The sequence below is a fragment of the Pelophylax lessonae genome (assembly GCF_965119305.1).
Source record: "Pelophylax lessonae genome assembly, chromosome: 2".
NCBI lineage: Eukaryota > Metazoa > Chordata > Amphibia > Anura > Ranidae > Pelophylax > Pelophylax lessonae.
This window is the reverse complement of record NC_138769.1, coordinates 421,700,301-421,721,791: the sequence shown is the minus strand read 5'-3', so window position 1 is coordinate 421,721,791 and position 21,491 is coordinate 421,700,301. Positions and strand designations below refer to the sequence as shown.

The window sequence follows — 21,491 nt, the reverse complement described above, 5'->3', positions numbered from 1 at the left end:
GGCAATACATGCTGTCCGTTTTCATCCGATCTCCCCATAGAGAGCGGGACTCTTGACAGGTCTGCACAGTGAGCAGAGACGGACCTGCCATCCGCCTGCTCAGTAGGGATCAACTGAGCAATCCCCGCTGAGCTAGCGGAGTCTACCGAGTGGATCCGCCCCACGTGAAAGGGTGAGAGCCCTAGACTGAAGTACACCTCTCATGCACGAGTTGACATTGCTAGCCACCTGGAAATTTCTGAGTCACGTTGAACAAATATTCACTACATGCATGAACAATTTTGTATCTCTATGTTAGACTGGGTAACTGAGTGTAGAAATAGCAGGTAAGATATGTACCTTCAAACACCCATAGCTAAAACTTTCCACGTGACTAACTCTCACTCAGACCCTAGCAGGCAGCATCCGCCAGCACTGTGGGTCTCGCTGGAAGAACTCCCACATGCGCAATAGGTATCTGATCGTCAGACGGACTCACACATGCGCAGTACACATCAGCTGAGCACTGAAACAAGCTCCCTGCAGACCTGGCCGCCTGTTTCCTGCTTATACGTCACATCCTGCCGTGAAAAAACATGAACGTTTAGAGCGCGAGATTTAATTGTGTGTACGGAACCGTCAGCTGGAAGTATGGACCCAGCCTCCTGTATGAAGAGCTTACTGCTGGCCATAGCGCAGTACAAAAGCACCAAGAATGAAGCGAACGGGGCTGCCGTGCAGAGACAGCTGGAGGTAAAGGAACCCAGCCTAGACCGTATATGAGCGGTATACGAGACCCAGTGTACCAGGCAGAGGCTGCACAGCATGCTGGCCATTCTGCTTCCACATGCTGCAATCCTTTCCTGTCCTTGGAGGGGGAGACACTGTCCTTGACCTGCAGCATGCATATACATAAGGAGGACTTGTCTTTCCTCAACCGTATGCTCTCATTATTGAAGTCAGGAGAACTAGAGGCAATGCAATTTTATTATAAGCCCTGCCAGATTTTATTTTTTCCCTGTGTCCCACTGGGGTGATTTCCCTTCACTTCCTTTCCCATAGTCACAACAGGAAGTGCAAGGAAATTCCTGAAAAGTGAGTGTCCCCATTGGCTGACTCCCCCTCTATTCCTGTTCTCGTGACAACTAGGGATGAGCTTGGATGTGTTGGGATGCTCTTTGGAACCCACGTTGCTGAACCTACCAGGAAGCGGTCACCTGTAATGGGCCAATCCTCTGTGGCAGGGGAATTCTCCGATCTGCAGCCACAATAATTCAGGGGTGTGTGTGTGCGTGCGTCTGCAAGATGGGGAATAGTGATGGCTTGGGCACGTTTGGATCAAGCCCACCAGGAATCTTTCACTGCACACCACTAATAATAGGCAGACAGCAGCTGCACATACACACGCTGCCTATGATTGGTGGTTGCAGTGCTAGTTTCCTGGCGGGCTTGATCCGTCAACGCCCAAGCCCATTGCTAGTGGGGAATGCTCTAGCCATAGAATACTGGCCCATTACAGGTGACCACTTTCAGGCAGGTTCCGCTCAGAAGAGCATCTCTGTGAGCCCAAGCTAATCCCTAGTGACAGCTCAACATTTGGTATTTTCTTTCACTTGTAATTTAGGAAAATTAGGAGATTATCACTAACTGGGACACAGCAATAAAAACTGTCAGGGGTTCTAATCCCTTTCCACTCCATCCAAAACTTTAAAAATAAACTTTGCCTTTACTTTCACTCTAAAGTGGTTTTAAACCCTTACGTATACCCAATCCTAAATAAGTTGTACCTGTCTATCTGTAGTCTTCTCTTCTCTACACCTGTTCAAAGTGCTGAATTTATAAAGCTTGTCTGAGCTGTCAAGAAAAAAAGGGGGCGGAGAGCTAAAGTCACACTCTGCAGAGCTCAGTAAGGAGAGGTCTGCGAGCTGATTGGTGGGAAGAGACACACACCCCTGTGCATTGGAACAGAGCTGAGGCTGTCAATCAACCGGAGGTCCCTCCCCTTTCACAGTTTTTTTTTCTTGTCAGAAGTGATTCATGCTGATAGCAGAGGAACAAAGCAGCAGACAGAAATTACACTGAGCCCTGGTTCACATTGATGCTACTTTGACATCCTGCTACTTCACATAGTAGCAGGTCATGGCAATTTCAGGTACTACTTGAAAGACATCTGTGTTGCTTCATGCATAGATGTCTGTTGAAGTCGCACCTGAAATCGGCTAAAGTAGTGCAGGAACTTCTTTTGCAGACCGGTGTGGCGTCACACTAATTGGAATGGTGCCATTGATGACAATAGGCTGTGATATGTATCGCATGAAAAATCGCTCCAATGTGAACGAGGGCTAAGGGTCCTTTCACACGCTCTCCGTTGTCCTCTATGGAGCAGCGGATGTCAGTAGACACATGTCTGCTGACCCCTGCCGCCATCCAATCCTGCCAGCAACAAACAGACGAATGGTGGTCCAATTTTCCATCTGTCTGGCAGATCGGATGGAAACGGAAAGGCGGTTTGTTTCCATCTGATTTCCCCATAGAAGAGAGCGGGGCTGTGTCTGTGTCTGCTCTGAACAGCGAAGAGGACACAGACCTGTCATCCGCCTGCTCAACAGGGATTTTTTTATCCCCCCCCGCTGAACAAGCAGAATCAACTATATTGAAGTGCCAGTGTCAAAGGACCCTTTGTGCTCTGGATTGAGACAAGTACACACTGTAGAGAGATATGCTTTGTTCATATTTCATGTATGAGGTTTACAACCACTTTACCATGCCCGCCAAGTAAAGGATTGTCAGAAAAAGGTCTGTTTCTCTCACACACATTTAACCACTTAAGCCCCGGAAGATTTTACCCCCTTCCTGACCAGGGTTTTTTTTTTTTTTTATCATGCGCTATAAACAAAAAAAGAGCGTAATTTTTGCAAAAATAACAATATTTTTCACTTTTTTTTTATATGAAATTCTCCCCAAAAAAAATCGCAAAAAGCTTATTTTGATTGGTTTGCGCAAAAGTTATCGCGTTTACTAACAAAGGGAAAGATTTTTGTCATTTTTGGTGTTTTTTTTTTTTTTTAACGAGTAATGGCGGCGATCTGCATTTTTTTTCTTTTTTTTTTTTTTTTTTTTTTTCTTTTGCGGTACTGCGACATTGCGGCGCACAGATCGGACCCTTGACTGACACTTTTGGGGGTACCAGTGACATTACTGCAGTAATCAGTGCTATACATATGCACTGTTACTGTAAAAATGACACTGGCAGGGAAGGGGTTAACTGTATTGGACAGGGAGGGGTTTAAAGCGGAGTTCCACCCAAAAGTGGAACTTCGCTTTAGGGAGTCCTGACCCCCCGACATGCCACATTTGGCATGTCATTTTTTGGGGGGGGGGAGCGGGTACCTAGTTTTGACAGGTACCCGCTCCCACTTCCGCTCGGAGCGCCGCGGCGCCCTGAGCGGAAGTTCTCCTCTCCCCCTCCCTCCCTGCAATCTTCTGGGACACGTCAGAGGTCCCAGAAGATTGCCGGCCAATCACGGCGCGCAGCGCGACTCGCGCATGCGCAGTGGGTACCCGGCTGTGAAGCCGCAAACTGTAACAGCCGGGTGCCCACAGCAGTGATGCCGGCGCCGAGGGAGAGGATCGAGGCTTCCGGCGGCCGCATCGCTGGACCGTTGGACAGGTGAGTAAATGGCTGGAACTCCGCTTTAAGTGTGTCCTAGGGGCGTGATTCTAACTGTAGTGGGACATGGCTACTAGTGTAAAAACGGATATCAACGGTTCTACTTAGTAGAACCATCTGATCTCCATTTCTACACAGGGGAGAATGACAGGCGGCTTGTTTACATAAGCCGCTCTGCCTTTCTCCCGCTTTACCGACGATCGTAGTGTGACCGGCGGACATCGGGTCCGCCGGTCACACGCCCGCACTCCTCCCTGAACGAGCCGAGGCGGGCGCGCGCTCGCCCGCTATTGGCTCAAATCCCAGTGACAGGCGAGCGACGTAGACCTACGTCACTCTGCCTGGCCGGGGCTGACTGCCGCAGTAAATATACTGTGCGCAGTCGGCAACCGGTTAAAGTAACTGTCACGTGATTATAAAATCTGTATATCACCACTCCCTGTAAAGAATAGGTCATATTTATTGTGCCTGAAGAATAACTTGTTGGATGCCATGTCTTTCCACTGGTTGCTCCACTGCTTTAGGACTTTAATGTATCGGTCAGCAGGTTTCCAGAGGGACAACGCTCCACAATAAGATTTTCATTCTCTCCTATATGGCCCAGTCACGTCTCAGCTATGCGCTGTCACACCAATGAAAAACAGGTGCTTCCTAGGGGGAGGATCTTATGTTTTGTGACCTTGTAGACTTCAACACCAGAAAATTGTACACAAAAGGCATTTTTCATGCCTTGTAGCCAGTTTCCTCCTAGTACCTGCTTTTGCCTAAAAAACACCTGGAAAAACCCAGCAATCTAGTGTAAACCCAGCTTTAGGCTGAGTTCACAGTGTTAATACTGTATGCAAAAACGTATTTTTTGTGAATTGGTATACTTGTGATGCCATTTATTCAAATAGCAGTCCAGGCAAAACTAACACTATACATGCTCTGTGCCACATTCTAACCCTGTAAAGCAAAAATCACTGTACTTACCTATTCTGCAGCCAATCCGGTCCCAGCATCCGCTGTCAGTGGAGGTGGGTGGGTGCAGGAGAGGCATCCAACAATGGAAGCACCATAGTAACTCTAGGGGTGACGTCACTTACCAGGTGTTTCCCAGCCATTGTCTGCTCTCTCCTGCACAGAGCTTCCACCGCTGGAGACCCGGTGCAGAAAAGGTAAATACAGAGATTTTTGCTTTACAAGGTTAACGCGGAGTTCCGCCCCCCCCCTTAAAAAAAATAAAATTAAGCAGCTACAAATACTGTAGCTGCTGACTTTTAAATAGTAGAACTTACCTGTCCAGGAAGCCCGCGATGTCGGCACCCGAAGCCGATTTACGTATCGGCTCTCGGGTGCCGCCGCCACCATCCAGGGTAAGGGAACCAAGCAGTGAAGCCTTTTGGCTTCACTGCTTGTTCCCTACTGCGCGTGCGCAGAGCGCGCTGCACTTTTTAATTGGCCCAGCGTCAGAGGAAAAAGGAGGGGGCCAAACTTCCGAGGGACAGCGCTGCGGCAGTGTCTCCCAGGAAGTGGGGAAGGGTACCTGTTAAAGCAGATCAGCGGAGTTCCACTTTTGAGTGGAAGCAAGCCAGTGGAAAGCAAGATTCAGAGGGCACAAATGGGGACATTAGCGGTAGGGTGTTCGGAGCTCCGAAACCCAGGGTGGGTATGGGGGAAAAATCACAAGAGCAGCCTAAAAAACATCAAATGAGGATATATGTAAACGGCCAAAATTACGAGGTTTGAATACCAATGCCAGAAGCCTGGCCAACAAGATGGGAGAGCTGGAGCTGCTGATGTTTGAGGAGGACTTAGATTTTGTGGGAATAACTGAGACTTGTTTCGACAGCTCTCATGACTGGATGGCGACCATTCAGGGGTATTCCCTTTATCGCAGAGTTAGAGAAGGTAAAAAGGGGGAGGGGTATGTCTGTATATTAAGAACAGTGCATAGGTAAATATGAGGGATGATATTAATAATGGAGCTATGGACGAGGCAGAATCCCTACGGGTAGGACTTCAAAGGGAAGGCACTGTGGGGAAGGTAATATTGGGCGTATGCTATAGGCCCCCCCAACCTGGGGGAGGAGGGTGAGGCAGACCTCTTTTTACAGATAGGATTGGCAGAAAGGATGGGAAATGTCATTATAATGGGGGACTTTAATTATCCAGATATAGACTGGGCAGAAGGAACACTCAGCCAAGGCTCGGCAGTTCCTAAATGTTTTGCAGGACAATTTCATGGGTCAGATGGTGAACGCACCAACAAGAAACAATGCGGTACTTGACCTACTGATTACCAACAATACAGACCTGCTCATGGATATAGAGATACGGGGCAACTTAGGAAACAGCGACCATAGCTCAATTAGTTTCAATATTAATCATAGTAATAGGAAACATAAAGGTAATATAAGAACACTGAATTTCAAAAGAGCCAATTTCTCAAAACTGTGCTCTCTGCTAGAAAATATCAAATGGGATAGAACCCTGGGAACAAAGAGAACACGGAGGAAAAAGTGGAGTGCTTCAAGAGCATACTAAACAAAGGGATTGACCAGTGCATTCCAAAGGGAAATAAATTTAAAAGAGCAAAACTAAACCCTGGGTGGCTAAACTCCAACTTAAAAATTCATATTAATACTCAAAAAAAGGCCTTCAAAAAATACTGAGGGGTCATTGGCAGCATTCAGGCATTACAAAGAGTGTAATAAGAAATGTAAAGACGAAATCAGGGCGGCTAAAATGGAACAGGAGAGACATATAGTGGAAGAGAGTAAAAAGAACCCCAAAAAATTCTTTAAGTATATAAACAGTAAGAAAGCGAGGCCAGAACACATTGGCCCCATAAGACGACAATAAAGATTTGGCCACAGAGGACAGGGAAAAGGCGGTAGTGTTAAATAATTTCTTCTCTTCAGTCTTCACAAAAGAATCGAGGGGCTACACTAACCTAGCTTGTAAGGCCAAACTAAACACACCTCGGGAAGTACTGCCATGGCTAACAGAAGATAGACTTAGAACTAAACTAGAGAAACTTAACATAAATAAATCACCGGGACCGGATGGCTTGCACCCGAGGGTTCTTAAAGAGCTCAGCCAGGTGATTGCCAGACCATTATTCATGATTTTTAAGGATAGTTTACAGACGGGTATGGTGCCAGCTGATTGGAAAAAAGCCAACGTGGTACCAATATTTAGAAAAGGGCCGAGATATATCCCGGGTAACTATAGGCCAGTGAGCCTAATATCAGTAGTCTGCAAGATTTTGGAGGGGATGTTAAGGGACCACATACAAGACTTTAGTAATGAAAATGGTATTATCAGTAGTAATCAGCATGGATTCATGAAAAATCGTTCTTGCCAAACCAATCTATTAACCTTCTATGATGAAGTGAGCTGCCACCTAGATAAAGGAAAGCCTGTGGATGTGGTGTATCTGGACTTTGCAAAGGGCTTTGACACCGTTCCCCACAAACGCTTACTGTTCAAACTAAGGAAGGTAGGTATGGACCATAAGGTGATTACCTGGATAGAGAACTGGCTCCAGGGGAGAGTTCAAAAGGTGGTGATTAATGGGGAGTACTCAGATTGTACGGGTGTGGAAAGCGGGGTCCCCCAGGGTTCTGTCCTGGGGCCAATCCTGTTTAGTTTATTCATAAATGATCTAGAGGAGGGGATATCTAGTACAATCTCAGTATTTGCGGATGATACTAAACTAAGCTTGCCAATATCTTCTATGCAGGATGTGGAAACCTTACAAGCGTACCTGAACAAAATAATGGGGTGGGCAACTTCATGGCAGATGAGGTTTAATGTTGAAAAATGTAAAGTAATGCACTTGGGTGCCAGAAACCAGAAAGCAAGCTACTCACTAGGGGGGGAACCTCTGGGTGAATCTAAGATGGAAAAGGACCTGGTAGACAACAGGCTTGGAAGTGGCATGCAATGCCAAGCCGCTGCAAGCAAAGCCAACAGAATACTGGGATGTAATAAAAAGGGGATTTACTCCAGAAATAAAGAGATTATTCTCCCTCTTTACAAGACTCTGGTCCGGCCACATCTGGAGTATTGTCCAGTTCTGGGCACCGGTCCTCAGGAAGGATGTGCTGGAATTGGAAAGAGTCCAGAGAAGGGCAACAAAAATAATTAGGGGAATGGAGGACATCAGCTATGAGGAAAGACTACAAGCACTGAACTTATTCTCTCTGGAGAAGAGACAAGTGAGGGGGGATATGATATCAATGTACAAATACTGTACTGGCGACCCTAGCATAAGGAACAAACTATTCAGAGAAAGGAAATACAATAAGACACGTGGCCACTCACTAAAACTAGAGGAAAGGCGGTTTAACCTTCAAGTACGTAGGGGGTTCTTTTTGTCAGAGCAGTAAGGATGTGGAATTCTCTTCCGCAAACAGTCGTATCAGCAGGGAGCATCGATAGTTTCAAAAAACTATTAGATGGACACCTTAAAGACCACAACATACAGGGGTATACAATGTACGGTTAACAGCAAACACACATACACATCATAGGTTGAACTGGAAGGACTGATGTCTTTTTTCAACCTCACTAACTATGTAACTATGAGTGAAACTCTGTGTTAAATAGATTAGGTTTAGAATGTGGCACAGAGCAGGTTTAGCATTAGATTTTGCTTGGACTTTCATTCATCAGCACACCTTGTCAGTGGTGTGCATTGCAGTGTACCACAGTGAAAAGTAATGCTTTACCCTGTGCTGTGTTACAAAAAATAGTACATGCAGCTTTTTGGTGCCTTAGGCAGCCTATAACGACTACTGGGTACTTTCACCCCCTTACTGCCCAGGCCAGTTGTCCGCTTTTAAGCCCCGTACACACGTACTGATTGTCGGCCGTAAATATTCGGCTGACGGCCGATTGTAGGCTTGTTAGTATGATGCTTCCGACAGCGCATTTTCGTCCGAACAGAATCTGTCGTGCAGACTTTAAAATTTTTGTTGTCCGTCACCAGAACGGACGATTGTTCGCCAGTCAGTACAGATTTCGGCCGACAGACAGCAGATTAGCAAGACTGGGTATGCTCAGAAAAGAAAAAAGACAAGGAAAGTTAACAATCACATGACATCACTTCTGCAGTCGGCTGTTGTTGGCCGACAAAATTTGTGTGCAGTCTTTTGCAGTTTTCAACAGACATGGCCGATGATCAGTACGTGTGTACGGGGCTTTAGACACAATTTGAATGACATTTGTGCAGTCATGCAACCCTGCACCCAAACAAAATTCTTATTTTTTGGAGACTATTTTTGGTGTTTAACCGCTTGCCAACCAAATACTGTGTGATGTATGTATGTATGTATGTATGTATGTATGTGTATATACAGTCAGGTCCATAAATATTGGGACATCGACACAATTCTAATCTTTTTGGCTCTATACAGCACCACACTGGATTTGAAATGAAACAAACAAGATGTGCTTTAACTGCATAAGTTCAGCTTTAATCTGAGGGTATTTACATCCAAATCAGGTGAATGGTGTAGCAATTACAACAGTTTGTATATGTGCCTCCCACTTTTTAAGGTACCAAAAGTAATGGGACAGATTAACAATCATAAATCAAACTTTAACTTTTTAATACTTGGTTGCAAATCCTTTGCAGTCAATTACAGCCTGAAGTCTGGAACCCATAGACCTCACCAGATGCTGGGTTTCATCCCTGGTGATGCTCTGCCAGGCCTCTATGGCAACTGTCTTCAGTTCCTGCTTGTTCTTGGGGCATTTTCCCTTCAGTTTTGTCTTCAGCAAGTGAAATGCATGCTCAATCGGCTTCAGGCCAGGTGATTGACTTGGCCATTGCATAACATTCCACTTCTTTCCCTTAAAAAAACTCTTTGGTTGCTTTAGCAGTATGCTTCAGTTCATTGTCCATCTGCACTGTGAAGCGCCATGCAATGAGTTCTGAAGAATTTGGCTGAATATGAGCAGATAATATTGCCCCAAACACTTCAGAATTCATCTTGCTGCTTTTGTCAGCAGTCACATCATCAATAAATACAAGAGAACCAGTTCCATTGGCAGCCATACATGCCCACGCCATGACACTACCACCACCATGCTTCACTGATGAGGTGGTATGCTTTGGATCATGAGCAGTTCCTTTCCTTCTCCATACTCCTCTTCCCATCATTCTGGTACAAGTTGATCTTGGTCTTATCTGTCCATAGGATGTTGTTCCAGAACTGTGAAGGCTTTTTAGATGTTGTTTGCCAAACTCTAATCTGGCCTTCCTGTTTTTGAGGCTCACCAATGGTTTACATCTTGTGGTAAACCCTCTGTATTCACTCTGGTGAAGTCTTCTCTTGATTGTTGACTTGGACACACATACCTCCTGGAGAGTGTTCTTGATCTGGCCAACTGTTGTGAAGGGTGTTTTCTTCACCAGGGAAAGAATTCTTCGGTCATCCACCACAGTTTTTTTGTGGTCTTCCGGGTCTTTTGGTGTTGCTGAGCTCACCAGTGCGTTCTTTCTTTTTAAGGATGTTCCAAACAGCAAAAAAATTAGGTGTGACCAAATCCACTATCTCTCTGATGGGTTTGTTTTTGTTTTTTCAGCCTAATGATGGCTTGCTTCACTGATAGTGACAGCTCTTTGGATCTCATATTGAGAGTTGGAAGCAACATATTCCAAATGCAAATAGCACACTTGAAATGAACTCTGGACCTTTTATCTGCTCCTTGTAAATGGGATAATGAGAGAATAACATACACCTGGCCATGGAACAGCTGAGCAGCCAATTGTCCCATTACTTATGGTCCCTTAAAAAGTGGTAGGCACCTATACAAACTGTTGTAATTCCTACACCTTTCACCTGATTTGGATGTAAATACCCTCAAATTAAAGCTGAAAGTCTGCAGTTAAAGCACATCTTGTTTGTTTCATTTCAAATCCATTGTGGTGGTGTATAGAGCCAAAAATATTATAATTGTGTCGATGTCCCAATATTTATGGACCTGACTATAGATATAGATATTTATTTTTATATATAATATATATATTAGAGAGAGGCAGCTCTCCTACGTAGGATCATGTGTACCTAGTACATGATCCTGCACTGCTCGGTCTGAGGCACTCCGCCGGCGACCTACTCCCACTGTGATTGGACACTGCGGAGTCAATGTGTGCCGGGACGCAAGCAGAAAGGCAGTGTGCCTATCTAAACAAGGCAGATTGCCATTCTGTCAGTAGTGAAGGTATTGATTGTGCATATTTTTAGCACTACAATCACTGTATTTGCATCAGTGGTTTCCCAAAAAAGTGTCATTGTGTCTGATTTGACCGCCACAACTAGGGACACACTGATCCGATTTTTGGTCCCGATCCCGATCTTTTGCTTTGTGAAATTGCTGATCCCGATTCGGAAGTACTGTTTTGTGAGCTTATAACAAAATAATACTTCGGGATCGGCAGATACCTAGGAAATGTCCACATCACACAGCCAGTGATGTGGATACCGAAAGAAAGACGACCCCCCCCCTAAACAGAAGAAGAATGCCTGCAACTGTAGAATTAGATGAGTAAACGCTTTTTTTTCTCCTATTGAAGTGATTGAGGGAGGGTCAGAAGCCTGGAGAGTAGTGACGCCCCGGATCGGCCCGTGGGTCTGCTAAATTTTACCGATCCAGCTATTTTGCCAGTATCGGGGCCGATATCCGATCCGAATATCGGATCGGTGCATCCCTAGCCACAACGTCACAGTCCTGCTATAAGTTGCTAATCACCGGTGTTGGTAAAAAAAAAAAAAAAAAAGTTCCATAAATATATCCCATAGCTTGTAGATGCTATAACTTTTGCGCAAACCAATCAATATACACTTATTCTGATTATATATTTTTTTTTTCTTTACTAAAAATATGTAGCAGAATACATATTGGCCTAAATTGAGGAAGAAATTTTTTTTATTGGATATAGCAGAAAGTAAATTATTTTTTCCCCAAATTTGTTTTTTTTTAGCACAAAAAAAAAACTGCAGTGATGATCAAATATCACCAAAAGAAAGCTCTATTTGTTGGGGGAAAAATTATTTGGGTACAGTTTTGCATGACTGTGCAATTGTCAAAATAACGCAGTGCCGTATCACAAGAAATGACCTGGTAAGGAAGGGGGTAAAACCTTCCTGAGCTGAAGTGGTTAATCACCACTGGGTTTTATTTTTCTGCTAAACAAAGAAAAAAAAAGACTAATTTGTGATAAAAGGTTTTTCTTAGTTTCTATTATAAAATTTTGTAAATAAGTAATTTTTCTCCTTTACTTATGTGCGCTGATGAGGTGACACTGATCGGCATCACTAATGGGCATTGACAGGCAGCACTTGTGGTCACTGTTTAGGCTGCACTGATAATCAGGACACTAATGATCTGTGCCCTGATTATCAGTGTAGATGTCCCCTGTGTAGATTTGGCAGTTATCCGCTCTCCTCTCATCACACACTGTCAGCATGAGGAGAGGAGTGCTGATAACCATCAAATCCTGTTTATACTGATCAGCTAAAATTGGACACAGCCGGTCACATGGTAAAGAGCTCTGGGATTGGCTCTTTACCCCGATCTGTGATCCGAAGGACACGGCGGTCAGAGATCTGTGCCGATGCATGCTGCAGGGAGCGTACAGGAATCATGGAATCAGGCGACTTCCTGGTAATATGAGCTCACGCTGTAGCCGTCTTTCAGCTATAGCGCGGCGGGAGGTGGTTAAATTATTGCACATTGCAAACTAAAGTTCCACTACAAGAACAATATCCTTCTACAAGAAAATATGCTTGCCTACCTGCCTGTTCCCAGCATTCTCCAGCATGTGAACTGCGCTGCGCATGTGTAGCTTGGCTTACTACGCCAGCACAGACCCTGTAAGATGGGATGACTGATTCCTGCACATGTGCAGGAGTAACGTCATCCCATGCCAGCCAATTAAGATGGCCAAACGCTGGCATGCAGAAGAAGATGGCAGTGAGGGAAAGGACTATTAAAGGAAAGGTAGGTTTAGCTCAGTTTTAGGCTCCGTTCACATGTAGGCGTTTTGGGGCGTTTTTCTGCTCTAGGATCAGCTCTCAAAACGCCCAACAAGACAAATCCTATTCATTTCAATGGCCCCTGTTCACATCTGAGCGTTTTGAAGCTGTATACAAAACGCCCAACGCTCAAAAAAGTACATGAGCTTCTTTTTGGGCAGATTACAGGCGTTTTCCATTGATCTCTATTGAATCTAAAAACGCCTGCACAAAAATCGCGGTAAAAATCGCGGCAAAAATCGCGGTAAAATCGCGGTAAAAAACGCGCGAAAAACGCTACGCTCAGGTGTGAATGTAGCCTTAAGGTCTGTAAGTTACTGTACCACAGATGATTGGGCCTAGTCTAGGAGCGGAGATCAGCAGCAGGAAAGGTAAGGTGTTTTTTTTTTCTTTTTAACCCTGCTATAGGGGCACTTTATACTGTACTATACTTTGCAGCTTGATGTTGGGACACTCGGCAGGAGGAGCCAGAAGAGTCAGTGGGGGACCCCAGAAGAGGAGAATCAGGGCTGCTCTGTACAAAACCATTACACAGAGCAGGTAAGTATAACATGTTTGTTAAAATAAATAAATCACGTTAGACTGTGTGCAGGGAAGATCCGCATCTAAACCCATTGAAGAAGAAGGCTGACAGACTGGAGGCAATATAAGGCATTACAATTACATTTAAAGTAAACTTTTAACAGTATTGTGCATTGTATTTAGAATTATCATTATCCTTAAAAAAAGAAAATCTCTCTTTCACCCCTCATATAGCTTTAGGGCTAATTTTATTATTTTTTTTTTTTTTTAACCCCATTGTGACAGATTTTTAAAAAAAAAAAGCATGCTGCTGCTACCAGCCCCCTTAGGCCTGGTTCACACCTATGCGTCTTTTTTGTTGCTTTTTGCAGAAATGCACTACGGTTAATTTAGCATGATTTCCCATGGGAAACATTCACATCTAGACTTTCTTCAGCCGCTGCGTATTTGAAAAGGGTAAAGGGCTTTTTTTTTTCAATGCTAAAACTGTCTTTTTTTTTGCTGCGATTTGCCTTTTTTAATCTGCCCAACAACAAATTGGCCAAAAAAAAAGCACAAATGCAAAATAGCGTGTCCAAAAAACGCAAAAAGCACTGCAGAAACGGATCAAAAGCACACTGCAGAAGTGTGAACTGAGCCTTATACTGGCCATACATGTATCGATTTTTGGACTAGAATATTTATACGAAGAATCTTTGGTACATTCGCTAAATGAAAGAATGTCGTTTGAAAATTTCACTTGCTTTTAACATTCCATTTTAAAACGAATGTAATTTCTGAATGAAAATCACATACTGTCTGAAAATTCCTTTGACCAAGAAGTTTTCTATTCTTTTCCTTTTGAATTTTCCTGTCACTGGTCGAAAACTAACGCCGATTTGACGCCACTAACGAATAGAAAATCAAACGAACGTTCTTAAAATTAAATTTTTTTTTTTTTTGAAGGAAGACATTGTTTTTGTATGACCAGCATAAGTGACAGCAGACGCAAGTAGCTTTTATCAAGCCACCTTCCTATATGACAAGGGAGTCTGTCATACATAATATATTACAGTTTTATGTCTGAAAATCAGCAAAACAATCTTTTCATTTTTTTATTTAAAAAAAAATAAAAAATGTGATCTGAGTCTGATGATATCTACCAGATTCAACCTCCTAAGGCCTCTTGCACACTGCAGCTTGAAAAAGCTCAATACAGCTTTTTTTTTTTATTTTTTTTTAACTAAGCTAAAATACAGCCCAATAATTGCAATGTGCCTATGCACACAGGCACGTAAACAAGCGCCATTCATTCTTCAGTAAAAACAGAATAGAAAAATCTAAATTTTTGGTCAGTAATTTACATTACAAATGTGTGCAAATGGCCATTTAGAAAATGTGCAGAACAAGAATGTGCGAATACATTTCTGTGCATTTGTGCGAATGCATATGCGCGAAAATACGCTCAAATACATACAAAAAAACCCATGAAAAAGTAAATGCTCAAACAGGAGTATTGTGTGCAAGAGGCCTAATGGTATATACAGTATATCTCTTCTGTCTGTTATTCTAAGAGTGGATTAGAGATTTTGCTCCCTAACCATATAGTTGGTTATTTAATATTTACCACTGCATATAGATATTTAAGAATAAATTGCCTTTTTTTTTTTTTTCCTAAACTTTACATATTGACTAAATTATACACGACACTTTGTTTAAGGTGGTTATCCAATTATCAAAAAAATAATTGGCCAACTAATCGATTATGAAAATAATCGTTTAGGGCTGAAAGAACGATATCGATTATGAAAATAGTTGTCAACTATTTTCATAATCGATTAGTTGGCCTGCATACAGAATGCATTATTTGTTTACATATCCGAAAATACAGTGCAGCACACATACAGCTCAGTACACTGCCCAAACATGTCAATATACACAGTGCAGCACACATACAGCTCAGTACACCCCAAAACACATCAGTATACACAGTGCAGCGTACCTACACTTCAGTACACCCTCCATCTACGTCAGTATACACCGTGCAGCACACCTACAGCTCAGTACACCGTCCGTACATGTCAGTATACACAGTGCAGTGTACCTACACTTTAGTACACCTTCCATCCACGTCAGTATACACCGTGCAGCACACCTACAGCTCAGTACACCGTCCGTACGTGTCAGTATACACAGTGCAGCGTACCTACACTTCAGTACACCCTCCATCCATGTCAGTATACACCGTGCAGCACACCTACAGCTCAGTACACCGTCCGTACGTGTCAGTATACACAGTGCAGCGTACCTACACTTCAGTACACCCTCCATCCATGTCAGTATACACCGTGCAGCACACCTACAGCTCAGTACACCGTCCGTACGTGTCAGTATACACAGTGCAGCGTACCTACACTTCAGTACACCCTCCATCCACGTCAGTATACACCGTGCAGCACACCTACAGCTCAGTACACCGTCCGTACGTGTCAGTATACACAGTGCAGCGTACCTACACTTCAGTACACCTCCATCCACGTGACTGATTAAGGATCACGCAGGCTCCGAATTGAGATGATTACATTGTACAATATCAGTTAATGTCAATTGGTCTAAATCAGTTATGAATATATTTGGACACAGCATGTATACTTGGTGTTATGTTCCTGTTCATATTTTTTAACTTAAAAGTTGACAGAAAAACTTAATTACCAATAATATGTAATGTACTTTACAATGTTCCTGACATATATTTCAGCTTCCTGCATTTGTTTTTCATCTGGCCTTCAGATATGAAAGGCAGAGTGATTTACACCTGTTTAGATTAGTCATCCATGTGACGAAATGAAAAGTATGCCGTTTGCAATAAACTTTGCATAAAATAGTTAATTTGCATTTAATTTTAATAGTCCAAAGAATGTCAGGCAAAATGGTCGGCCCTCACGCATTTTCACTTCATCAAATCTGGCCCTCTTTGAAAAAAGTTTGGACACCCCTGGTATACACAGTGGAGCGAACCTACAGCTCAGTACACCCTCCATTATAAATGGGCTTGGGCATGTTCGGGATCCCACTAGCCTGATCTGCCAATCACAGGCAGTGAGACATTTCCCAATCTCTTAGGAAATGTCTCGCTGCCTGTGATTAGCCGTGTGCAGTGTCGGCTTTCTGGCAGGGTCCTGAACACGCCCAAGCCCATTCCTACCCTCCATACATGTCAGTACGACCTCTATACATGTTGTCAAGCATGTGAATGTGCGAGGAGCAATGCCTTATGGGACAAGTAGTCCTGGCTAAGAAAAGGAAGTGATTTGAAGTGATTCTAAAGGCAGTTTTATTTTACCTTGCTGTAGGGAACTCTATATTATTATACTTTGCAGCTTGCTATAGGGACACTTTTAGGACAAGAAGCGCTGACAGGGCACCCCAAAAGAGCAAGTACTGATACTTTTTCTCACGTACTCCCCGATATCATTTACCGATGCCCATTTTTAATGTCGTGACAGTGTTTTTTTTTTTTTTTTTTTTTTTTTTTTTTTTTAAGACGAATGAAAAAATATTTCTGCTGCTTTACGATTATGATGAACAGTTCTTCTGTGGCTTTGACATTGCGCTACTAATTTTAAAGCCACAGATCTGTGGAATTTGGACCTCTGATTTAATTGCGGCTTGAGACATCATTTAACCACTTAAGCCCCGGAGGATTTTCCTGCTAAAAGACCAGGGGGTATTTTGCGATTCGGCACTGCATGACTTTAACGGACAATTGCGCGGTCGTGCGACGCTGTACCTAAACGAATTTGACGTCCTTTTTTTCCCACAAACAGAGCTTTCTTTTGGTGGTATTTGATCACCTGTGCGATTTTTTGATCACGCGCTATAAACAAAAAAAGAGCGACAATTTTGCAAAAATAGCAATATTTTTCACATTTTTTTATATGAAATTCCCCCCAAAAAAAATGTAAAAATCTAAATTTTTTTAAATTTTTGGCCAATTTGTTTTATCCTACCTATGTTTGGTAAAAAAAATCGCAAAAAGCGTATTTTGATTGGTTTGCGCAAAAGTTATTGCGTTTACTAACAAAGGGAAAGATTTTTGTTTGTTTTTTTTTTTTAACGCGTAATGGCGGCGATCTGCGATTTTTTTTTTTTTTGCGGTACTGCGACATTGCGGCGGACAGATCGGACCCTTGACTGACATTTTTGACACTTTTGGGGTTACCAGTGACATTTCTACAGTAATCAGTGCTATACATATGCACTGTTACTGTAAAAATACACTGGCAGTGAAGGGGTTAACTTTATTTGGGAGGGAGGGGCTGTGTGTCCCTAGGGGCGTGGCTTCTACTGTGATTGGCTGTGGCTCTAGCTGTAAGGACACTGATCAACGGATCTACATACTAGATCCGAGTGATCAGTGTCTTTACAGCGAGGAGAATGACAGGCAGCTTGTTTACACAAGCTGCCTGACATTCTCCCTCTCCCCCGACGATCGCCGAGTGGCCGGCGGACACGGGTCCGCTGGTCACACGCGCGGGGGGGTCCGTGACCGCGCGGGAGCGGGAGCGCGCCTCCGTGGGCGCGCGCTCGCTCCCCAGACCCTCCCAGGCTAGTGACGTTAATTAACGTCACTCTGCCTGGCAGGGGCTGACCGCCGCAGTAAATCTACTTGCGGCGGTCGGCAAGCGGTTAACAGAACTTAATGCAAGTCAATAGCATTGCAAAAAAGGTATTGGTTTTAGTATCGGAGCACCCTTTCCAGCAAACTATACAATGAAAATTAGGGATATTTAGTTCACATATAGTCCATACTAAATATGTATCGTTAATATGTGGTCACACCCTTTTAGCACCTGATAATTTAAATACATGTACAAGCTATTGGGATTTGAGCACAGATATCTTTTCTCACCATATAGCTGTTTATTTGTATTAACCACTGCATAGAGATATTCAAGAACAAATTGTCTTTTCTCTTACGTCCTCCGACAGTCGCCGCCTCTTCATATTCGTCACATATGGGGTATTAGACTTTGCTCCGAAGGAGTAGCTAGGCAACAGAATATGTTAACATTAAAGCTTTTAAAATATCCCACCCTCAAGGGGTGGTCCCCTCAGTCAATACCCTCCTACTTCCTGCAACCGTATCTCAGTTTTAATGTCTAGCTTGTCAGGAGTGGCTGGCTCTCTCTGTGCTGGGGCTTTGTGCCCCAGACTCTTTCTTCTTTTTTGATTTTTTTGTTTGAGTTTTCTCTCTACCTTTTACTTAGCTGTTCTTTTGGTCAGCATTAGTTAGTTCTTCGGATGAAGAGGATCATGCGGGCTGGGTCTCGGGCTGATCCCCCTGGTCGCAGGTCGTGGGTCAGTGGCTTCCCAGCCTGCCATCGAGCGTTCAGCCAGGTAACGCTCCTGGCACAGTGAACGACCCATCCCTGTTCGGTGCAGGGATGATTGGTGAGGTGGCTACCTCACTGGACGCTGTGCGGTTTCTTAACCCCCATTCTGTGCGTCTTGTATGCGACTCTCCCTGCCTCATGTGCAGCGGCTTGTTCGCCTGTGCGGGTCCCCCACGCCACTGTGAGGTAAGTGTATTTGTGTGGGGACCTGTCTGTCTGGGGGGGTGTCAGTCTGGGACTGTGTAACCTGCCTCTATTCACACTGTTTGTCTCCCCATCTCTCGGCTGCATGCTGTGGGCTGCAAGGGGGGGGGGGAGCTGTGTGACACTGTGTGTGTCAGCCTTGTCAGTGTGAGAAGCTGTGTGCTGTGGGGCATGTTTTGTGGCATGTTTGGGCATTATACAGCGATCGCTGCGGCGATCTGACATGTTTTTTTATATGGAGACATGTGTGCATTACTGTACTGTGGAGCGGCGGTTTCGGCGCCAAACGGCGCCATTTTGCCTACACTCGCTCCGGCCGCATGTTCTACATGCATGGCGGCCATTTTCTTGTAGCCTCCCATAGGCTTTCATAGAGCGCCCTGGCAGCATCACTTCCTCTTCTCCAGGAACACCGATCGAGGCAGCAGCAGCGGCGGGGGTCTCCTCAGGTTTTATCTTTCCTATCCATTGCCTGTGTCAGTTTTATTGTCCCTGTGGGGGTCTCATTGTGCTTGTGTTGTGGTGCGGTGGGCTGCGCTCGCCGCGCGTGTTAAAGGGGCAGTTAACCCTTTATTATCCGGCATTGTTGTAGGGGCAATGGATTCTCAGGAGGGCAAATTTCCTACCGCCTTGGTGGAAAGCCAGGGGACCGCTGTTTCCCCCCCAGGGGGGGATTTGGCCGCTATTGTGGCTGGCCTTGCTGCTCAGGTGCAGATGCTGGTGGCTGCTCAATCTGCTAAAAGACCCAGAGTTGCTCTTTCCTCTGATTCTGAGGGTGAAGGTGATGGGGTTGTTATGGCGGGGGCCTCCTTATCGGGGTCCCGCTCCTCCCTGGATCTAGTGGGGTCCGAGGTGGAGGCTGAAGTTGAAGGGGTTGATAATTCTCCCCCTGGCTCGCCTGAAGAGCTTGCAATCATGGATGAATTGATTGCTTCCATAAAACAAACGCTGCGTTTGCAGGATGAAGTGTGTCCCCCCGCTGCCTTGGCGGCTTATGGGACGCAGAGAAAACGCAGGACGCCGCAGGTTTTTCCCTGCAATGATGATTTTCAGCGCGCTGTTAAGGAACAATGGCGCAATCTGCGCAAACCTTTTGCTGTACCTAGTAGGTTCAAGCTGCGTTATCCTTTCTCGCCTTCCACTGATGAGAGGTGGTGTGTGCCACCCCCAGTGGATCACGCAATTGCGGTTTTAAACAAATCCACTTCGATTCCTGCAGAGGATTCCCCGGTGTTCCGTGATGCCACGGATAGGAGATTGGAGTCTCTTGCCCGTCATACTTATTCTGTTACGGGTTCTATGCTTAAGGCTCTGTTTGCCTCTCTCATGGCGGCCCAGGCGGTCGCAAGTTGGACGCAGATGCTTCGGCGCGTCCTAGTGGCCGATTCGGCCTCGCCGGCGACCCTGGATATGGTGGATCAAATCCACCAGGGTGTCATGTATCTGTGTGATGCGGACTTGGACTTAGTCCCGTTGGCTGCACGTGTACACAGCGTGGCGGTGTTGTCTCGCCGCCTGGTTTGGTTGAAATGTTGGTCGGTGGACCAGTCTTCACGTAAGACCTTAGCCAATCTGCCTTATGATGGGTCTCGCCTTTTTGGGGAGTCCTTGGATGTGTTGATTAAGGGGATCACCGGAGGTAAGAGCACTCTCTTGCCCCATTTCCCCAAGGCTAAGGGGGCTTCTGGGAAGAAGCATGCTAATTTTCGGCCCCCTCAGGGGTCCTTTCGTGCATTTCGGTCGCACTACAAGGGCAAACCGTTCAAAGGTCAAGGCTCTCAGAAGAAGCCCTGGTCTGGAAAACAGAAGTCCGGTCAATCCGGATCCGCAGCCCATAACAGTGCGGCCTGAAGGGGCACCCTCACCCAGTTTTGGGGTGGGGGGACGCTTGCTCGGTTTTCTTCAGCCCTGGTTGGCCCGCGTGCGGGACAGATGGGTTCAGGAGATCGTTCGATCTGGTTACAAGATCGAGTTTCTCTCTCGGCTGGAGAGCAGATTTTTTCCCTCAAATCTTCAACTGTCTCCAGAGCGTTTACGGGACCTGCACCTGGCGGTGCGGGACCTGAGGGCTCAGGGAGTGGTAGTTCCGGTGCCTCATCGGGACAGATTTCGGGGGTTTTATTCCAATCTGTTCACCGTGCCCAGAAAGGAGGGCAAGGTTCGTCCAATTCTGGACTTGAAGGTTCTGAACCGCTCTGTGCGGGTTCGCAAGTTCCGCATGGAATCCCTGCGGTCGGTGGTGGCTGCCCTGGTTCCGGGGGAATTCATGGCCTCCATCGATTTTGAAGGATGCTTTTCACCGTCAAGACTCGCGGCATTTTCCGTGATACTCAGACGGACATTACGACATCACTCAAGGTCGACCTTTACCCCTACGTAATCACGCGATACTCAATGGGAAATCACGGACCCGGTGTCTGATACTTAAGGGAACGCCGAGAGCCAGTCCGGTGAGTGATCTCTCCGTGATAGGATGGAATTGATGTTCCTCTAAGCCTCTTCACTAACCAGTAAGTACCTGTGGGGGACCTTTGGTCTGTAGAACGCCTTCTGCACACTCACTGAGGAGAATCTTTTCCTTACACATATATTCTTTTGGGCCAGTAGGTGAATCCCATCAGCTGTGTCGTCAGTCTTGGGATCCTGGGCTGTCCTCATTGGCGGATTAATCCATTGTGTGTTTGCTGCTCTCTTCCTCAGACGGTATCT

At 45.1% G+C, this 21,491-nt stretch overlaps 1 protein-coding gene across 1 annotated transcript in view; it reads left to right on the top strand.

Annotated features, from left to right (window-relative positions):
• The first annotated feature begins 507 nt into the window (after window positions 1–507).
• The window catches only part of CIP2A (cellular inhibitor of PP2A), a 172,627-nt gene continuing 151,643 nt past the window's right edge, over window positions 508–21,491 (top strand). Inside the window, exon 1 of the mRNA XM_082247297.1 lies at window positions 508–732. Coding sequence (XP_082103423.1) covers window positions 631–732 — 102 coding nt within the window. The 5' untranslated portion in view covers window positions 508–630. The remainder of the gene's footprint in view (window positions 733–21,491) is intronic.